A 21,439-nucleotide genomic window follows, 5' to 3' on the forward strand; every position below is an offset into this window, starting at 1 on the left:
TGTTCATTCACACATTTTTGTTTTTCTGTGGGTCACTGGAAAAAGAATGGCGATATGCCCTGCTTTGGTCTGACCAAACAGGCCCATAGACATCTATAGGTCTGTGAACACCACTGGACGCCATTCATGTTCAGACTGTATTTCGCTAACCGTTGTGAGGAGGTGCTTGGGAAATCCCCCTTTCAGCCTACCAGTGGAAAATGGATCACACACGCACAGCAAAAACCAGACACGCTGACCAAAAACAGGCTTGTCATGCACACAGGGAGATTATAGATTGTCTGCTGCCTGAGATAAAAATTAAAAGGGCCCCACATCTTCCAGTGCCACATTCTCAATCCAACCCCTACACCCCAGCCCTAGTGCTAAAGAGCTATTTGGATGGACATTACATTCAGTACTACCAAACATACAGGAGAATACAGCACTACATACCTATTACATCCAGTGTTGTCACCTCTGATACAGACTTTCTCTTTCCTCATCTTCTCCATTTGCTCCATGGAGCAACTGGTTTGCCACACAGACATCTTAGGTTCCTCACTTTTCCATCACCCTCCTCATCCTGGTGCCCCAACAGTGTTATCCTGCCACTCTCTCCAATGCCCGAAAAATGCTGAATATAGAACATGCTGCGTTTTTCACGCAACGCAGAACTGATGCATGGAGAAAAAAAACCGCTCATGTACACAGCCCCATTGAAATGAAAAGGTCAGGATTCAGTGCGGGTGCTATGTGTTCACGTCACGCATTGAACCCGCGCGGAAAACTCGCTCATGTGAAAGGGGCTTTAGGGGGAAGCCTCAGCCTAGCTTTACCCATGGAGGGCCCAGTATGTCACCAGATCTCCAAAAAAGGCCTTTGCCCTGCGTTATTCAGCGCAGGGCAAAGAAGAGCATCGGAGTATAAAATTCTCCAATGCTCGTATCAGGGGAGCTGCCTGAGTGAAAACAGGGATACTGTATGTCCGGTTAAGCTCTGAACCCGGACAACCCCTTTTTAAATGCACTTTCTGGCATGTGAAATGCATTTATGTGATGCAGGATGTCTAAAATTGGCGTCAGTGGATTAACAGTTGTGTAATGGTAACTGCCCATTAAATCGGGTGTTGCTAGACATTTTTTATAGAGGGACATTTAAGTAAGACACAAATAATATCTTTGGAACAAATTATTTTTTTCTTTGCATTGCCATATTCTGACCTCTTTGGGAGGTGAAGTGGTAAAAAAAATGGCGAATTGGCCATTTTGATCTTTTTTTCCGTTACGGCATTCACACATCTCTCATTAGCGAGTGCCATCTTTAAAGATTCGACTTCTGCCGTGCACATACGGTAGCAGTTGGGGAAGTAGTTGGGGTGCTTAGTAGCTTTAAGTACAAAAAACCCTATATTTTACACAGGGTAGATCTATAGTGCAGTGGTAAATCTCCTGCCTGCCCACCAAAGACCTGTAAAATAGTTTACTAAGTAATTGTTGGGAATTTATCATGAGGAGAATATTTAAAGTCAGTTTTGCCTGAGTCTGTGTTGGAGTACTTTATGCCACATCTATCAAATGTCTCATGTTACTTGATAAATTTGTCTTAACCTTAAAGGGAACCTGTCATCTACTTCATGCTGACCTCACTGAGGTTTCACTGATGAGCTAAAAGTGGTTGCTGAGAACCAGCATCATAATTATTGCAGCCCAGGCCTTGAAAAGAGTCACATCCACCTGAGAAGAGTCATGGTTATTCATCATCTCCTGCACTCTCACCCTGTCACGGATGGTGTTGCAGAAAGCTGGAACTTATAAATAAACATCCGACTGGCTTGATCCCAAACTAAGGAGCATATGGGTGAGCCCTATAAAACCTCTAGAGCTCTCCCTGACTGCTATGTCCATGCAAAGATCTTTATGGTAGACGATTGCATGTCCACGTACCTTATACTATGTGACACCGGAAAACCCTATAATAGTGAGGGGACACGACCACCGGCTCCCTGCACTTAATACGGACGGAGTCAGGGTCACCTACAATCAAGCCAGCAAGTAAACACAAATAAAGGAAACAGACTTATCTGAGGAATCAAGAGAAGGAGTGAACAACTCATCCAGGAAGAAGTATAAACCGCAAAGTGAGGCAGTATGGGATGGAATATAAAGGGAGACAATCAGTGCAAATAGATGACAGCTGGGAGAAGGAAAGGAGATGACAAAGTGAAACCAAAACAAAGAACTTCATGCAAGAGGTAGCGAAGAACGTCTAACAGACCTTCTCCCAGAGCTGGCGGTGACACACCCATCTGCTGATGATTGGCAGTTCTCTACTAGAGAGAAAGGGAGAAAACTAGGTAGAAGACTGTCAGTCATCAGCAGGTGGGCAGGAGAGCAGGAATTCATGAATAACCAGGACTCTTCTCAGGTGGCCGGGACTCTTTTCCAGGCCCAGTCTGCAATAATTGTGATGTTGGTTTTCAGCAACCACTTGCTTATAAATGACAGACCGCTGAAATCAACTCATCTGTCTGTACTTCATACTGCCGTTAGTATGGGCAGCAGAAAGTTGATGACAGGTTCCCTTTAAACGTAACACTCACCCTCCTTTTTTTTTTTTTTTTTAAAGACAAAAAGTCTCAATTATAAATCTGGAGTGAAACTTATTAACATAGCTAACCCTCCCCCCCTTCCCATCCACATTACAAAACGAGTGAGTGGTGTAAAAATAAAAAAACTCAACATTTTGTGTAATCACTTAAATTTTGCGCAAGTGAGTGCAAACAGTCGTAAAAGCCCTATTTTTGACTTTTTAAGGCCAGAATTCTGAAGGAAAGGTATAATAAATGAGGGCCCATGTGCCAACATAGAAGGGAAGCCTCATTAGTATTCACTGAACTGAATAATTATGATGATAATAAAGTGGCTGAGACAGGGCCCCTGAGTGCAGTACCGCTACAGCCCTGATGACGGCCCTGGGCCTGTGTTCTCATTTATGAATGGAGCAGTGGACATACATGTTATCCATTCAACTCTATGGAGCTGCCGGAGATAGCTGAGTGCTTGTATGCGGTTATCTCCAGAAGTCCCATACAGCTGAGTGGTGTGGTGGGCACACGTGGGAAAATGGCCCCCGTTCTTGAGCCTTGCGGATGAACCAGCATCAGACACATCCATTATCCACAGGGTATAAATCCTTTGGTATGCAGTGAAGACTGGGCTCAGCCTTGTAAAATGACATTTAATGTTCCTTTATGATCTCAAGCCTTGCTATAGACCCTATAAAAAGTGTGACCAGTAAAATGTGCACATGCATGCTGCGGTGTAGTGTAACATCATGATTGAGACTGTACAGATCCGTGTAGCAAAGGTCAGAGACAGATTTCTGTAAATTATTAAATTGCAAGTGCATCAATAGAGGTGCACAGTGTCGTGCTTTTGATGCCAGATGGAGATGCACCTTTAAATGACCCCAGCATGTGTAACAGATGGGTCTGAGCTATTTCATAAAATTAGATCTTATCTCTCAGCCAGTGAGTCTTTGGCAGAGCTGTATTTTATCCATGGGTTGACACCAGCCAAAAGCAATTTGTGAATTTGTGCATTATTTGCATTTATCCCTGTCTTCTGCACAGCAATCTGTTTGGGATTCGCAGAATATTTATATATATATATATATATATATATATATATATATATATATATAACCTCTACAGCACTCTCCCCTTAACACTGACCTCCATAGCAGACCATCCGCTTAACTGTGACCTCTACAGTTCCCTGTCCCCTTAACAGTGACATGCCAAGCGCCCGCCCCTTTAACAGTGACCTCCACAGCATCTTGTCCCCTTATCAGTGACCTCCACAGCGGCCGCCGCTTTATTAGTGTCCTCCACAGTACCCCATCTCCTTAATAGTGATTTCCACAACACCCCGTCCCCTTAACAGTGGTCTCTACAGCAATCTGCCCCTTAACACTGACCTCCATAGCAGGCCTCTGGGCACACAAAAGTTATTTTTTTTCCGTTTCCGTTTTTTGCGTTCCGTATATGATCCGTATACGTAACCATTCATTTCAATGGGTCTGCAAAAAAAAACCTGAATGTACTATGTATGCATTCCGTTTCCATATTTCCGTTTTTCCGTTCAAAGATAGAACATGTCCTATTATTGTCCGCATAACGGACAAGGATAGTACTGTTCTATCAGGGGCCAGCTGTTCCATTACGCAAAAAATGGAATGCACACGGACGTCATCTGTATTTTTTTGCGGATCTGTTTTTTTGCGGACCGCAAAGTACTGAAAAAGCCATACGGTCGTGTGCAATAGGCCTCACAGTAGCCTGCCCCTAGGTTAGCCAAAGGTCCGGTTTTAGGCTGGACAGTCCAGCTTTTAGACTCCCTATCCTCCGTCCAGGCCCTGCACCTGACTATGTTCTTTTGAACAGCTCACTCTCAGACAGCAGCACTGTGCTGTCTGAGCATGAGCTGCAGTGAGAAAGTCACCATCCCTCCCACTCCTTCAGCTGATAGAAGTAGATTTTTACCTTCATTTTTTTTCAATCCCTGTCGGCTGTGGAGTGGGGGGGCATGGCCTAACTGGATCAAGGGCGTGACTTAGCGGGACCTTGGGGCGTGTTTTTAAGTCCGTCTTTTGAGGGTGGCACGAATGGCGACCCTACCTGCCCCCTGAACTGTGACCTCCACAGCACTCCGCTCCCTTAACGGTGTCATCCACAGCGCCCTACCCCTTTAAAGCTGACCTGCAGCAGTGAAGAAAAATGGCTGGGTTGTTATGGAAACCTGGTGTAAAACTGTGTGTTAGGGCTCGTTCACATGAACGTACTTTGCGTTGCGTATACGGGCCTATTTCCTGCATTCCGCATATGGTCCGTATACGGAACTATTCATTTCAATGGGTCCGCAAAAGATGCGGACTGCACTCTGTGTGCTGTCCGCATCCGTTGCTCCGTTCCGTGGCCCCGCAAAAATTATGAGTCCTGTCCTATTCTTGTCCGTTTTGCAGTCAAGAATAGCCATTTTTATAATAGGCCTCCCTCCTGTTCCGTTCTGCAAATTGCGGAAGGCACACGGACGCCATCCGTGTTTTGCGGATCCGCAATTTGCGGAACGCAAAAAATGGCACGGTCGTGTGAACGAGCCCCTATGTGGAGACTAAGGACCTGCGAGTTTCTATTGGCTGATAAGGGTAATGTGACAGTGTGTATGGCAGTTGGGATATGAAGAGAAAGACCTGCAGGCTTCTATTGGCTAATGTAGATCATGTGATGTGCCATATTTGCATTTTTTTTTGGGCAATATCTCAGAAACAGTACATCCTAGAGAGCTGAGACCCGGTCTAAAACCTTCCCAGACACCTGATGTACCTGTGTGCCAAATTTTGTGATTGTAAACACGACGATGCTGATTCCTTTAGCGGACATACATGCATACATACACTCAGCTTTATATATTAGATATATATATATATATATATATATATATATATATATATATATATATATATATATATATGTAGTTATATATAGTTTTATGTTAAGACTTTCAGTATAACGTGTAATTTATTGGTATCTGCTCATTCTAGGCCTAGGATCAAGTCCAGTGGGCGGTCTTACTCAGTGAATGACAACCTCCCTTGTATGACTCTGACAACTATCTTACCATGTAATCTATGAACAGGACCGGCCACTAGACTCAAGCCCAGAAGGAACAGATTTAAAGGGGTATTTCGGTGCCAAAAAGTTATGCCCTGTCCACCATCTAATGAATGGTGAATAACTTGTAATGGAATACCCCTTTTAAATGTATGAATTAATAATATGAGCTCATCAGCGGTATTTCAGCAGCCAGATTCCAGCCTCACCATGACTAAATAGCCTTTTTATTCCCAAATGAATATAGAGCACACAAGCATACCCTTCTGAATACAAATTTCTGTTCTGCTTTCATCTTCTCTAGGACTTTTAGACTTTTTATGTTTCTGGAAACACACTATAAAAGGGGATGCAGTGAACTGTGGTTGACCGAGTACTGCTTGAAGCACATTTCCTTTTTCTATGAAAATCTTTGTATCTTCAGGTGTTTAATAAAAATGATGTGTTTATTAGGGGTTAACTGCATAAATGGAAAGGTAAGTTATGTCTAGGTTGCTAGAAATACTCTTGCAACCATATAGGCTATACATTTGGATTAAATGTGGTGTGTCTGACACATCTCAAATGCGCTAATAAACGTTTGGTCATTTAAGCGCTGGGGTCCTAGGTTTGGATCTGACCAAGGACAACCTCTGCATGGAGCTTGTATGTTTCCACCATGGGTTTTCTCCGGGTTCTCCGGTTTCCTCCCACACTCCAAAGACATACTGATAGGGACCTTAGATTGTGAGCCCCATTGGGGACAGAGTGATGCTAATGTCTGTAAAGCGCTGCGGAATATGTCAGCGCTATAGAGGTGAGTAAATAAATAAATGTTTGACTCTCTCTACAATTTAATTGGGCATGTTTCTGTATCAGATGAGGAAGAAACTGGAGATCTCATGGTTGACTGCCAGGAAGAGCTGAAAGAGGGATGAGAAACGATCCTCTGGGTGGCACAAATATGACGCCCATGAAGGGAACACAGATACTGAATGCCTGGAAAGATGGAACTCTTTGGGAGGAATTTTTACACTCCAAAAAGTTACAAAATAGGGCCCCAGTGACTGTTTGGGTTACTTGTGCAAAGAATTTGCAACTTTTTGCATTTTATCACCACTCAATACAGTTTTTAAAAGCGGGTGGGAAAGTGAGCATGGTTAGCTATGTTAATGAGTTTTTCTCCAGATTTATCACTGCAGCTTTTTAAAAACTCCCAATGCAAACTCAAAGAAAACTGATTTCAAATCTTACCCTCATGATAAATTCCCCCTTTATGTTTTTGTAAAAAGATTAATGTCTAAATGCATACTAGACTTGCTGTATTTCGGATGAGTTCAACATTTCAATGTTAAGCCAGCATTCATCCAGCAGATGGAAAGGGGAAGAGGGGGATCAGACATGTTGAGGAAGATGAGGCACCACCATAGGTGTCTGAAAGCAACTTATTTTTTACTGACCCACGGTCAGTAAAACAAATACTGAAATTTAAACAGACATTTAAATCAATGGGTACGTGTGCTGTCCGCAGAAAATGCAGTCAGCACACGTCAGTGAAAAACGGAAATGTGAACAAGGCCTTAGAATAAGAGGAATGGTAACACCCATTTGTAAGAAATTTTCAAGAAGAATAACAGAGGCATGGTACAGAATTCTAAGAAAGGATGCTCCAGAATATGTTTGTCATAGGCAAATCACATACTTACTAAAACAGCACTGATGGGTCAAATGTCATGATGTGTATTTAGCTTTATTTATAAGTTGCAAAATGAAAGTCTAGTTCACATGGTCAGTGATTGTGATCCAAAACCAGGTGCAGGTCAACCACACAGAACAGGTACAACCCTTTCCATTATACCTCATCACTCCTTTCCAGGTTTTAGCTCACTGATGGAAATCGGAGACCAAACACTGACTGTGTGAAAAAGTCCTTATGAAGAGAAGCCAATCTTTTTTTTTTTTACCAAGAATACTACACAAGTGCATACAGCAGGGTCACGAAAAGAAGTGGCGCAGAAGCATTTCTCTTTGTTTTGTCACACAGCAAATGCCAAGAATTTGTACAGCAAAATCTCACGACCCATACATACCAGACATGCAGTGAAATAGAAAAGGTTGACTTGAGACCATCATTTAGCGATTGCTTTCCGTTACTTCTGTGACACGAGTGCAGACTGAAAATGGTATTCCAAATGGCAAAGCCCAGACCCCATGGACACCATTAACATAAGATGTCTAAATAAGTCATCTGTACAATGGACAAGGCTGAATTATAAATAATTTGATATGAAGGTGGCTTTTTCTTTTATCGTTATTTTATAGCTCAAAAAGTTAAAAGGGCTGGATATTTATAGTATTTTGATAGGATATGCCATAAATGTCCAAGAGGTGTGGGTCCCAAGCTCCTATCTCAAGAATGAGTCCCAACCGTGAATGGAGAGGATGCTGCACATGCACTGCTTTCTCCATTCACTAATAGTGCACTCATTTCAGAAAAGAGTGTTGTACACATGGGACAACACCTTTTAAATGGGCACTGTACTTTCAATAAACTTTATAAATAAAATAGAACAGGTGAATATAAGAAACTTTGTAACATATCTGATCAGAGAAAAAGGCTTCTACTTTCAGGTTCTTTTCTGCCCCCCCATTTTTGCTGGGCATGCATATTTTAGCACTGCTAGGAAAGGATGTCTATGCAGTTGGATCCTGCCTATAATGAATTCTGTTAGACTGGATTTACAATGCATCATAGCCCATGCTGGGGGGTAGAAGTATGAAACTCTCAATGGCATTCAAATGTATACGGTAATGAGTACATTTACTTCAATGAGGCAGAGACCAAAGGATTCATTTGGAATGTATACTTCTGGCAGAAAGACCAAAAACAGATGCCAGCCTAAATTCATCTTTAGAGACGTGATAGATCGTCAGCTTACTGAGGGATCAGGTTACATGTTGCCTATAGAAGTGTATGGAGAGAGTAGGGAGGAGAAGGTGGCAAAGACAAAGGTGGTAATACCTTTTCTATCTCATCCGGTGTTAAATTCACAGCTACACTGCCCAGTAACGCTTTATAATATTCTCCATGCTGCTGCTTCTGAAATCGGGATGCAGGATCTCTTCTTTGCTTGTGCAGTGTATAGGTGACATCATAGCAGCTAGTCTACAAACTTACAGGAAACTGGAAATTAGAGAAAGAGCCTATAGAGGGCTAACTATACACTTTTTTAATAGCCGATTTGTGCAACAGCTATTCCTAAAGAACTCCACACATGCACACTTAGTTCGGCCAAGTGTATATGTGTTGTCCATGAGGAAAGGAAAAAATCACGGAGACATGCACTACGTTGATCCGTGATGCGGACCAAGCACGCCCACTGAAGTCTATGGGTCCGTAAAAATCATTGACACACATCCATGTTGTGTCCATTTTTCACTGAAGTCTAATAGGAGATTCTTTGGAAATAAATTTTCAGCTGAACAACGTCTGTGAATTACGGATGACACACGGACAGCTTCACGGATGAAACACGGACGTGATACTGACACCAAAATGTGAACGAGGCCTAATGCTGGCAGTACTAATTATACTATGGCAGTAGGAACGCACAGGAAACACCCAGTTCTCAATTTTTTTATATAATTTATAGATTTTTAGAAGGAATAACAGAGTAGCAGTACAAGACAAATTTCTAATAAAGAGTTTCCAGAATTGGTATTCCGTTGGGAATGCAGGTATTTACTAAAAAAGGATATGTCAATACTGGTGACAATGACAAGCCATCTTGGCCTGGGTTTATGTGGAGTAATTTTAGCTTCATTCAATCAGATGTCAGGCTGAGATCTGTATTTAAATGCAGAGACTGAACTAGAAAAAAAATGTTTCTCCATCAACAAAGTATAGCCTAGCTTATTTCCCAATGAGTGCTTGCATGGTTCAGCCTCATTTCAATACTAGCTTTCTTTAAACCCATGGTGACATTTGACGTTACTGTGCATCATAATGCTGGAAAGGGTTTATGGAGTGGGAACAGAAACTGTGCCCGATCCATCTGCAGCAGGTGCCGGCTGCCACACACCTACATGACTGGGATCGGAGATAATGCCAGTCCCGGTCATTTAAACTGTCAAATGCTGCAGTCAATACCAACTGCGGCAGCTAAACAGTTAGGGACAAAAAAGTGTTCCCTCCGTCCTCAATTGTCGCTCCCCACACCCCTGGCAACACAATTATGGGGTGTCAATCATTGTCCTGGCAGGGCTTAAGAAGAAAATGTCACAAACAGCATAGGGTTACAATGCTAAATGACTGCAGTTTATGATATAGGGCAGTGGTGCAAGAGGCGGCACTCAGAGCCCTCTCTGTGGGCACCCGTGCCCTAGAAAGTCTATGGCAGGCATACTCAAACTGCGACCCTCCCGCTGTTGCAAAACTACAACTCCCAGCATGCCCGAACAGCCTACAGGTATCAGCCTACAGCAGGGCATTATGGGAGTTGTAGTTTTTACAACAGCTGGAGGGCCGCAGTTTGAGGATGCCTGGTCTATGGTGTACCAATATGCCTTAGACTTTTCCTGCCATTCATCAGCGCAGGGCGCACTATGAACAGTACAGGCAGTGCACTGAATGTAGGCAGGCTATTATAGCTAAGTGATAAAGTACATGGAAGATATACTATTGGACTGTAGTATTCAGGGTAAATTGCCGTGTTGGCACTTTGCAATAAATAAGTGGGTTTTGGGTTACAGTTTGGGCACTCTGTCTCTAAAAGGTTTACCATCACTGATATAGGAGGACTAAAAATAAAAGTAGTAAAAAAAATTTTTTACCTATGAAAATAAACATACTTTATATTGCTGCTTCTGAAAATTTGACTCAACATAAGGTTTGACCTTATTATTGGGGAAAGTCATTGTAAACATCCGGTAAGCTGCTGTCATGGGTTCTGCGACATTTCACAGCAAAAATAGCAAAGCATGCAGCACTATTCTTGCCGTCAAAGTGAGAACTTCAAAGGACCCCATTAAAGTCAAAGCGTTTGTGGGTGACTGTTTGGATCTGTGGGAGCGAGTGTGATGATCGCCTGGGCAGATTTTACAGTAGAATAGTTCTTGGTTGTAAGCAGCGTTTTTCAGTCCGCAATGGGGTGTGGAGCAAGACAGACCCGTCCTGACACACAATGTAAGTCAATGGGGACGGATCCGTTTTCTATGACACAATCTGGCACAATAGAAAACTGATCTGTCCCCCATTGACTTTCAATGGTGTTCAAGACGGATCCGTCATGGCTATAGAAGACATAATACAACCGGATCCGTTCATGACGGATGCATGCGGTTGTATTATTGTAACAGAAGCGTATTTTCAGATCCATGACGGATCCGCTAATAAACGCTAATGTGAAAGTAGCCTTAGGCCCCTTGAAGACAAGCGTTCCTCCCGCAGCGAGTCCGCATCGCAGCTCCTGGCCTGACCTCCCAGCACTGACTGGATTCACATAGCATCACAAATCAATATAACGCTATGTAACCCTCACAGTTCTGGAATGAACTGGATAACACTGGCAGCATTGTGCCAGTGTTATCCAATACATTCCAGAACTGTAAGGGTTACATAGCATCATAAATCAATATAATGCTATGTGACCCCCAGCAGCGCTGGGAGGTCAGGCCGGGAGCTGCGTTGTGGACCCGCTGCGGGAGGAACGCTTGTCTTCAAGGGGCCTTACAGTACCAAATGCAGAGTACTCATCAGGCAGTCTGAGAAGTGGTGAGCCATCTTAGGAGCCTTCAGCTGGAAAGAGGAACAGGAGAGCACCATGTAAGTATCCTGCTCATTCTCCTGATTTTCTTTGTTCTTAATCTGGAAGGTCACTTTATGGACAGTTTACAGTACAAACCCAAAATTACTGATAACCTTTTTTTATTTCTATGAATGTGATCCCTCCAGAAGTGGGGTGGAAGGTGCAGAACTATGATGTACAGGGCTCTTCTAGTAGACTATGCATTACACTTTTTTCTGTGCACCTTGATGCTGAGATTGCTTACTCGGTAGTATTTGTTGGGTCAGACAGCCTGTACTGTAGTAATGTGCCTATGATGCAAATGTGCAGCCAGAAATAAGCTTGGTGTGATTTGCATCATGACTACCGTATATCATGCCTCAGTGTTTCCAGGACCAAACACTTTAGGTGCTCACGGACCTGTCGACTGAACCGTCATTCTTATCCAGGTTATATCTATAACAGGAAATACAAGAATGGTTATACCTTCTGTAGGGAGTAAAGCCCTGGACCACAATATTTTCAATGCAGATTCTCTGATATCTGCTTCTGGACATGTCTAACTCTGGCCACAGACATAATGGCACCATTTACTATTGTGGCATGATTTGCACCAAAATTTGGTACAATTTGGCGCATCTCCTTTTAGATATAGTCTGAAGAAAGTAAGCCAAAAATAATAATGCAAATATATAAAGATGTGATGGCACACTCACATGTGGTAAAAAATGGAATAATGAGTATCTTGATTATGATAAAATTATGTTTAATAATGATAAAAAAAGAAGAATAAAACCCCAAAAATGGTTATGGAAGGTATGCTGTATGGTCACAATTGGAAGGTATTTTTGAACTTGTGGGATTCTATGTGCAAACGGAGTACATATAAAAGTCAAAAAGAATAATGCACTGCACCAATTCCGCAGTGAGGATGTGACTTTGTTGGAACGGGGTGTGACACCGTGGAAGAAAAGGGCGTGGCTTGGGATGCACCATTTTGTGCCTAAATTTGGTCACAAAATTCAGTTGAAAAATAAGCCAACCAGAGTTAGAAAAAAGTGTTTAGCCGTGCACCAAATTTATCATCCAGCAGGCGCCACTAAGATAAATCTTGTGCAAGACATCTCTACACAGGCCGATTATCGGGGGAATTCCAAGGAACATCTGTTCACAAAAATTGCCCCATCTAAAGGTGCCACCGATAACCTGATGAACAAGCAAATGTTCACTCATTGAGGGAAAGCGTCGCTGATGTGGAAACCAAATTCATAATTTCTGAGATTTTATTTAAAAAGGGATCTACTGCCTAGAAACAATGAATCTGTGTGGGGACCAGTGCTTGCAGTAGTGATCTTTCATCAACGTACACAGGAGATGATTGCCACATATACAGTTGCAAGAAAAAGTATGTGAACCCTTTGGAATGATATGGATTTCTGCACAAATTGGTCATAAAATGTGATCTGATTTTCATCTAAGTCACAACAATAGACAATCACAGTCTGCTTAAACTAATAACACACAAAGAATTAAATATTACCATGTTTTTATTGAACACCATGTAAACATTCACAGTGCAGGTGGAAAAAGTATGTGAATCCTTGGATTTAATAACTGGTAAAACCTCCTTTGGCAGCAATAACTTCAACCAAACGTTTCCTGTAGTTGCAGATCAGACGTGTACAATGGTCAGGAGTAATTCTTGACCATTCCTCTTTACAGAACTGTTTCTGTTCAGCAATATTCTTGGGATGTCTGGTGTGAATCGCTTTCTTGAGTTCATGCCACAGCATCTCAATCGGGTTGAGGTCAGGACTCTGACTGGGTCACTCCAGAAGGCGTATTTTCTTCTGTTTAAGCCATTCTGTTGTTGATTTACTTCTATGCTTTGGGTCGTTGTCCTGCTGCAACACCCATCTTCTGTTGAGCTTCAGCTGGTGGACAGATGGCCTTAAGTTCTGCCGCAAAATGTCTTGATAAACTTGGGAATTCATTTTTCCTTCAATGATAGCAATCCGTCCAGGCCCTGACGCAGCAAAGCAGCTCCAAACCATGATGCCCCCACCACCATACTTCACAGTTGGGATGAGGTTTTGATGTTGGTGTGCTGTACCTCTTTTTCTCCACACATAGTGTTGTGTGTTTCTTCCAAACAACAAAATTTTAGTTTCATCTGTCCACAGAATATTTTGCCAGTACTGCTGTGGAACATCCAGGTGCTCTTGTGCAAACTGTAAACGTGCAGCAATGTTTTTTTTTGGACAGCAGTGGCTTCCTCTGTGGTATCTTCTTATGAAATCCATTCTTGTTTAGTGTTTTATGTATCGTATATTCGCTAACAGGGATGTTAACATATGCCAGAGACTTTTGTAAGTCTTTAGCTGACACTCTAGGATTCTTCTTCACCTCATTGAGCAGTCTGCGCTGTGCTCTTGCAGTCATCTTTACAGGACGGCCACTCCTAGGGAGAGTAGCAGCAGTGCTGAACTTTCTCCATTTATAGACAATTTGTCTTACCGTGGACTGAGGAACAGCAAGGCTTTTGGAGATACTTTTATAACCCTTTCCAGCTTTATGCAAGTCAACAATTCTTAATCGTAGGTCTTCTGAGATCTCTTTTGTGCGAGGCACCATTTACATCAGGCAATGCTTCTTGTGAAAAGCAAACCCAGAACTGGTGTGTGTTTTTTATAGGGCAGGGCAGCTGTAACCAACACCTCCAATCTCATCTCATTGATTGGACTCCAGTTGGCTGATGCCTCACTCCAATTAGCTCTTGGAGATGTCATTAGTCTAGGGGGTTCACATACTTTTTCCACCTGCACTGTGAATGTTTACATGGTGTGTTCAATAAAAACATGGTAACATTTAATTCTTTGTGTGTTATTAGTTTAAGCAGACTGTGATTGTCTATTGTTGTGAATTAGATGAAGATCAGATCACATTTTATGACCAATTTGTGCAGAAATCCATATTATTCCAAAGGATTCACATACCTTTTTCTTGCAACTGTAAATGCAGCTCTCACCTCTTCTCATGATCAATAATTGGGGACAAATGGTTTGCTCCCGATAATTGCCTGGCCATGTAAATGGGCCTTAAGTTTACAAAGTCTATTAAAAAAGATTAGCAAATGTTCCTCATTCATTCTACAGTCCCAATACACTGATAAATGGGAAGAAAGCTGTGATATACCATGATGACAAAGTGGTTTTATTAACAGCATGTTTTAAAGAAAGGTTCTTTAGAGGTTGTAAATGCTGTGGTTTTTTTTTTACTTGTATTACTCATTTTATATCCATCCAAATACCATACCTGATTTTATGTAACATCATTTTTTATCTCTTTCTTAGTGTGCAAGGTGGAAGGGAACGTAACCCACATGTCAGTGGTCTAGGATGGCCAGTGAAGGTTCCAATATCCCCAGCCCTGTGGTGCGCCAGATTGACAAGCAGTTTCTAATCTGCAGTATATGCCTCGACCGATACAAAAATCCCAAAGTACTTCCTTGTCTTCACACGTTTTGTGAGAGGTGAATTGCATACTGCTTATTCTTTGAGCTTTGCCATTCCTGGTCATTTAAGCTATGCTTCATATGTGTGTAATCCTCAAAGTTGCTGCCATATCCCATTGCACCAGTGATAAGGTTTAAGATGCGCATAAACATTACTACCTGTTTCTAGGGGTAACAAATCCTACTTCAAAGGTTGCATTCGGGCAAGAATAAATTGGACAGGTTTTCCTGTTTATCTTGTTTTCCTAGAGATGAAAGTGTGTGTTATTAGGATATTGGAAAATGTCAGGTGAACCAAAGAACATTGGCGCAGTTCTATCTGGCAGCTATATGCTACTGGTCCTTTTGTGTTTTTTTTTATTTAAGGGAACCTGCCATGATGAAGATGCAGCATGTTATAGAGCTGTGCAGATTACTATATAATTTTTATAAGAATAGGTTCAGTACAGTTTACTAATGTAAGTTAGCGATCATTGATAAGTACCACCTGCTTGACTCCCAAACCCAGACTGCGCAGAGATTCAATATTAATAAATTAATACGTTACACTGAATCTTTTCACACAAAACTATATATTAATCTGCTCAGCTCCTCCTGCTCGATCACATGCTGCCTGCAGACTGGACACTGTGTTCAGTGTGACGGGTTCTCTTTTTAAATATTCTCGGTTATTGGTCACACTCTATGATGAAACAAATTGGGCTACTTTCACATCTGCGGCTGGCTATTCCGCCAAGGAATGCTGATTCTCAACATATTTGCTGGGTAGCTACTGGATCTCCGCCAGCCCCCATATAGTCAATGGGCTCCAGCGGGCAGGCAGCAGTAATCCAGCATTGACGAATCCAGAGAACTCTAGCAGGCTGTTCTATGGCAGAACAGCCTGCCGGAGAGGCATTCTCAGGTGTGAAACTAGATCATCAATACTGGTCCACACAATCAGGTGTGCACCTAGCCTTTCTGCTGCTTGAGGCGAAAACTAAAATGGTGCCTCTCCCTCCCCAATGCCAATTTCTTAACCTAACCCCTTCCCTTCGACTGCCCTTCTCTTGCCCCTACCTGGTGCTGCCTCACCTGGCCTTATTGGTGGTGCAGCCCTGCACACAATATTAAAATAGCCTGGACTGTGGATATATCAGCCGACACATTTCGTTGGGTGCTGATGAATAGGGTCTGACCCTCCATCAAGTACCAGGGACCTCTTTGAGCAGTGCCCTGGTGGGAGGGCATCCTCTCAGATCCCTATATAAAAAGAATGACCTAAAATTCTAGAATAATTCACAGCTAGTTGTATGATCTAATTCTGCTCCAGAAAACCCTGTGAATAATACTTTAGCTAAAATACTTTCTAGTAATAAAAAACATAAATGATGACACAATTGCTAATTTCAGCCAAGTTAATATAAGGCACTGACTTTTTGTTTTATCACCCATATTTCTGCGACCAGCCAAGCTGCTAATTACCGTGACCCATGATCTTGCTGGTTAATGTCACTGGACATTTTGACCTGAGTGTAATGCCTTGGTTTAGTTTCAGAAATCTTATGTTAATAAAGTTAATATGTTTATATGTTAATAAACTCTGCTCATAAACTGCTCAGAGATGGTGTGGTGACAGGCGATGCTGCCAGTATTTTGCCTTGATTCTGGACAAGGTGTCATTTTTGTACTATCCTTTCTGTCACATTTCAGGTGTTTGCAGAATTATATTCCAGCTCACAGCTTGACCCTCTCTTGCCCGGTCTGCCGCCAGACCTCCATACTACCCGAGAAGGGTGTCTCTGCGCTACAGAATAACTTCTTCATTACTAACCTGATGGACGTGCTGCAGCGGAGTCCAGATAATGGTATAGAAGAGTCCTCCATTCTGGAGACAGTAAATGCTGTTGCTGCCGGAAAGCCTTTGTCATGTCCCAATCATGATGGAAATGTAAGAATTTTTTTATTTTTTTTTAACATGCATTATATATAATGTCTATTATATAAATGATGCTATGATAACCATCTAAACCAATTGCTTTTGTTGACTCTCTGCAATAGTGATGCCCTTCTGGCAACGTAGGTGCTGCATGCAGCATTGTGTACCTGATGTCTAGACGTGGGCCTAAAGGCAAGGCAAACCCATAGACCTCTTTCAGATGGGCGTTGTGGGAAAATGTGCGGGTGCGTTGCGGGAACATGCGCGATTTTTCCGCGCCAGTGCAAAACATTGTAATGCGTTTTGCATTCGCGTGAGAAAAATCGTGCATGTTTGGTACCCAAACCCGAACTACTTCACAGAAGTTCGGGCTTGGGATCGGTGTTCTGTAGATTGTATTATTTTCCCTTATAACATGGTTATAAGGGAAAATAATAGCATTCTGAATACAGAATGCATAGTAAAATAGCGCTGGAGGGGTTAAAAAAATAATAATAATAATTTAACTCGCCTTAATCCACTTGATCGCGAAGCCCGGCATATCCTTCTGTCTTCATGTTAGCTGTGTGCAGCAACAGGACCTGTGGTGTCGTCACTCCGGTCATCACATGATCCATCACCATGGTCATGTGATGGACCATGTGATGACCGGAGTGACGTCACCACAGGTCCTGTTGCTGCACACAGCTAAGATGAAGACAGAAGGATATGCCGGGCTTCGCGATCAAGTGGATTAAGGCGAGTTAAATTATTTTTTATTTTATTTTTAACCCCTCCAGCGCTATTTTACTATGCATTCTGTATTCAGAATGCTATTATTTTCCCTTATAACCATGTTATAAGGGAAAATGATAATGATCGGGTCTCCATCCCGATCGTCTCCTAGCAAACGTGCGTGAAAATCGCACCGCATCCGCACTTGCTTGCGCAACCCCATTCACTTCTATGGTGCCTGCGTTGCGTGAAAAACGCAGAATATAGAACATGCTGCGATTTTCACGCAACGCACAAGTGATGCGTGAAAATCACCGCTCATGTGCACAGCCCCATAGAAATGAATGGGTCATGATTCAGTGCGGGTGCAATGCGTTCAACTCGCGCATCGCATCCGCGCGGAATACTCGCCCGTGTGAAAGGGGCCATAGGGTCCGACTGCTTTGCCCCAGAATATTGATCAGGTCATATTACGCCTATAAAAAAAATTTGCCCCAAAGTAACACCTGTGTATATTATATATCACATACACCGCTAACAAAAGAATTACCGCAATACACAGGACTCGAATATAAAAATTGTAGCAATATTAATTCAAAATGCACAATCAAAATTAAAAAAGTATCATCAGCAGCAAACATATATAGATATCCTCGGACATACTGATGGTACTTTATTATTGGCAGGCATAAAAAAACACCACTTTAGCCACGTAATGGGAAAATGTAATGTCCACAAATATATACCAGAGAAAGTAATAAGTATAGTAATAGGAATACAGACCAGTAAGGCCCCGCACCGGATATGGATAGGTGTGTATATGGATGTGTATTTATGCCATTATAAGGATAGGGTGTTGTTTGTATTATACTATTAGTACAATCAGTATGTCCCTGGATATCTATACATGCTTGCTCCTGATGATACTTTTTAATTTTGATTATGTGTATTTTGAATGAATACAGTGTTACAATTTTATATACTCAAGTCCTGTGTATTAATTCTTTTGGTGGAGGTGCAGCGCACATTCTAAGAAAAGAGGCTCCAGACGTGTTATTCTATGGAACAGATATGTCAGATATGATAGATCCTCATTAAAGGGACATCTCTGTCTGAAAGGGGTATTTTTTAAAAACTGAATATTCCTAGAAAACATTTTGTAAAGAATTTTTGGCTGTTTTTCATTTTGCGTTTTGGCAGTAGTATACCATTGAAAATTAAATGCAAAATATTGTCCTTTTGTAGCACAGAGAGAGAAAACACATGACTGATTTTGTAAACACACTGAAAAAATCAGCATGGAATCCATGTGTGGTTTTTTTTTTCAGCGCTTTTTATTTTTTTTTGCATGTTTTTTTTTTTTAAACAATTGGTGTTCACTTACACACTTAAGGCTTCTTTCACACGGGCGTTGCGGGAAAATGTGCGGGTGCGTTGTGGGAACACCCGCGATTTTTCCGCGCGAGTGCAAAACATTGTAATGCGCTTTGCACTCGCGTGAGAAAAATCACGCATGTTTGGTACCCAAACCTGAACTTCTTCACAGAAGTCCGGGCTTGGGTTAGGTGTTGTGTAGATTTTATTATTTTCCCTTATAACAGGGTTATAAGGGAAAATAATAGCATTCTGAATACAGAATACATAGTAAAACATCGCTGGAGGGGTTAAAATAAATAAATAAATTAACTCACCTTCTCCTCTTGTTCGCGTAGGTCCCGGTCTCTTCTTTACTTCTTTAATGATGAGCTGTGGGCTAAAGGACCTTTGGTGACGTCAGATCACATGCTCCAATCACATGGTACATCACCGTGGTGATGGACCATGTGATTGGAGCATGTGATCTGACGTCACCACAGGTCCTAGCCGATAGTTCATCTTTTGAGAAGTAAAGAAGAGAGCGGGAACTACGCGAACAAGAGGAGAAGGTGAGTTAATTTTTATTTATTTTTTTAACCCTCAATTGATCACCTACTAAGCATTCTTTATTCAAAATGCTATTATTTTCCATTATAACCATGTTATAAGGGAAAATAATATAGTGAATAGACTGTCACCTAGCAACCATGCGTGAAAATTTCACCGCATCCGCACTTGCTTGCGGATGCTTGCGATTTTCACGCAACCCCATTCACTTCTATGGGGCCTGCGTTGCGTGAAAAACGCAGAATATAGAGCATGCTGCGATTTTCACGCAACGCACAAGTGATGCGTGAAAATCACCGCTCATGTGAACAGCCCCATAGAAATGAATGGGTCGGTATTCAGTGCGGGTGCAATGCGTTCAACTCACGCATCGCATCCGCGCGGAATACTCGCCCGTGTGAAAGGGGCCTTACAGTACTAAGCTCATTTTCAGCTCACAGCAGAAATGCTCCAAAATCAGCGCCAAAAAACTCAGTGTGAACTGGCCCTTATATAGATAAGTAACCCACTATTAGTTTACTGCTGCTGCAAGGGAAAATGACAGATCAGTAGAATTGGGATGGCTGTATAACTGCTTGATTGTTATTTTGATAGACCTAGATAAAGATGATCACAGAAGACCATTGCCCTTATCAGTATAATTTGTGATGCTCTAACGGAGTCACTCATCCCCTTCCCTCTCTGGTCACAGTCATTTAGATCATTCACTGAGAAAGTCAAGCGAAGCTGTTTGCGGTACCAATCTCCTGTCAGTGAATGAAAATATTTGCAAAGCCAGAAAAGTTGTCTCGCTCAATGCTGAAGAATGGAAACAAGTGTATCCAGTGTAGGCATGTCCTCTCCTGCATAACGGAAACGGGACGGATCTATTTTGCAGCCCATAGACTTCTATTATGACGGAATGAATAACGGAATGCCTCTAATTGCATTCCATTATGAATTCCGTCATAGAATTGCGTTCTGCTCCGTGGTAACGGAATCCATAATGCAATTCACCTTTTACCACCAAACGAAGCATGAACGAATTTCATAAGCAGAAATTCACTCATCTCTAATCCTAAGTAAAAAACTAAAACTGATATTAAAATATAATGAGATCCAATTAGCTGCTAACTTGATGGTGATGGATGAGATGTTTCTTGATGAGGGGCAAACAGCCTGAAACAGCTGTCTGCAGATGAGGTGCTGGTTTATTTAATATCCGAGTTCTGTCTGAAGGCCTATTTAAAGGGTCGAACACTGTCTTATAGGATAGCTGCCTTTAAACTGGTGGCATTAGAGGCCGAGCTTGTTAGGAGCTCATTTGCATCCCTTTCTTCTTGGCATTCACATGCAGTTCTGTAGATGAAGGCATGCAGTATTATTGCCCCAGTTACTGGTATCCTGGATTGCATGAAGAGTAGTTTACGTTTTGGACGAGTGGATTCCTGTCTATATAGTGTCGTGTGAATGGACAATGAGCAGAAGGAAGTGAAAGGGGCTGATTAAATAGGATCAGAAGTAATTCTGCTTGTCATCTGTACAATCTTGTTAGTTGAACCCACCTAATCCTTTTGACCTTTAATTATAAGAAAATGTTAATTCCTGAGTACTCTGTGTTATGATTAGAGAGTTGGACTGGCCCCAGTAGCTTGAGATTTTCTAGACCTGTCTACTGAAATAAGAGGGCATGTGCAACAAGATACCATCTAGATCACAGATAAGGGTGTTATAACATCCTTTTCGTCAAGTTTTCCTGAGCAGTGTCCTCTGGCATGTCCCTTGTATTATGTACTATGGGGGAAGATCATTTATGGTTTTAAGGACAATTAAGCCTAATAACACAAATCTGTACTTCAATAGTTCTGCAAATTGGCATTAGCCATCATAATGGCAGACTTTGTAAACCCCCATAGTAGAAAAAATGAATTAATGGGATATATATCTAGGTGTAGTGCTTAAGGGGAATGGTC

At 41.9% G+C, this 21,439-nt stretch overlaps 1 protein-coding gene across 2 annotated transcripts in view; it reads left to right on the top strand.

The window, feature by feature from the left end:
• The window catches only part of TRIM2 (tripartite motif containing 2), an 82,809-nt gene that overhangs the window by 36,612 nt on the left and 24,758 nt on the right, over positions 1-21,439 (top strand). For both annotated transcript variants that reach the window (XM_040418557.1, XM_040418556.1), the window contains exons 2-3: positions 14,772-14,950; positions 16,625-16,862. In XM_040418557.1, the coding sequence (XP_040274491.1) occupies positions 14,817-14,950; positions 16,625-16,862 (372 nt within the window). In that variant the 5' untranslated portion in view covers positions 14,772-14,816. The remainder of the gene's footprint in view (positions 1-14,771; positions 14,951-16,624; positions 16,863-21,439) is intronic.

The sequence above is a fragment of the Bufo bufo genome, chromosome 2 (assembly GCF_905171765.1).
Source record: "Bufo bufo chromosome 2, aBufBuf1.1, whole genome shotgun sequence".
Classification (NCBI taxonomy): domain Eukaryota; kingdom Metazoa; phylum Chordata; class Amphibia; order Anura; family Bufonidae; genus Bufo; species Bufo bufo.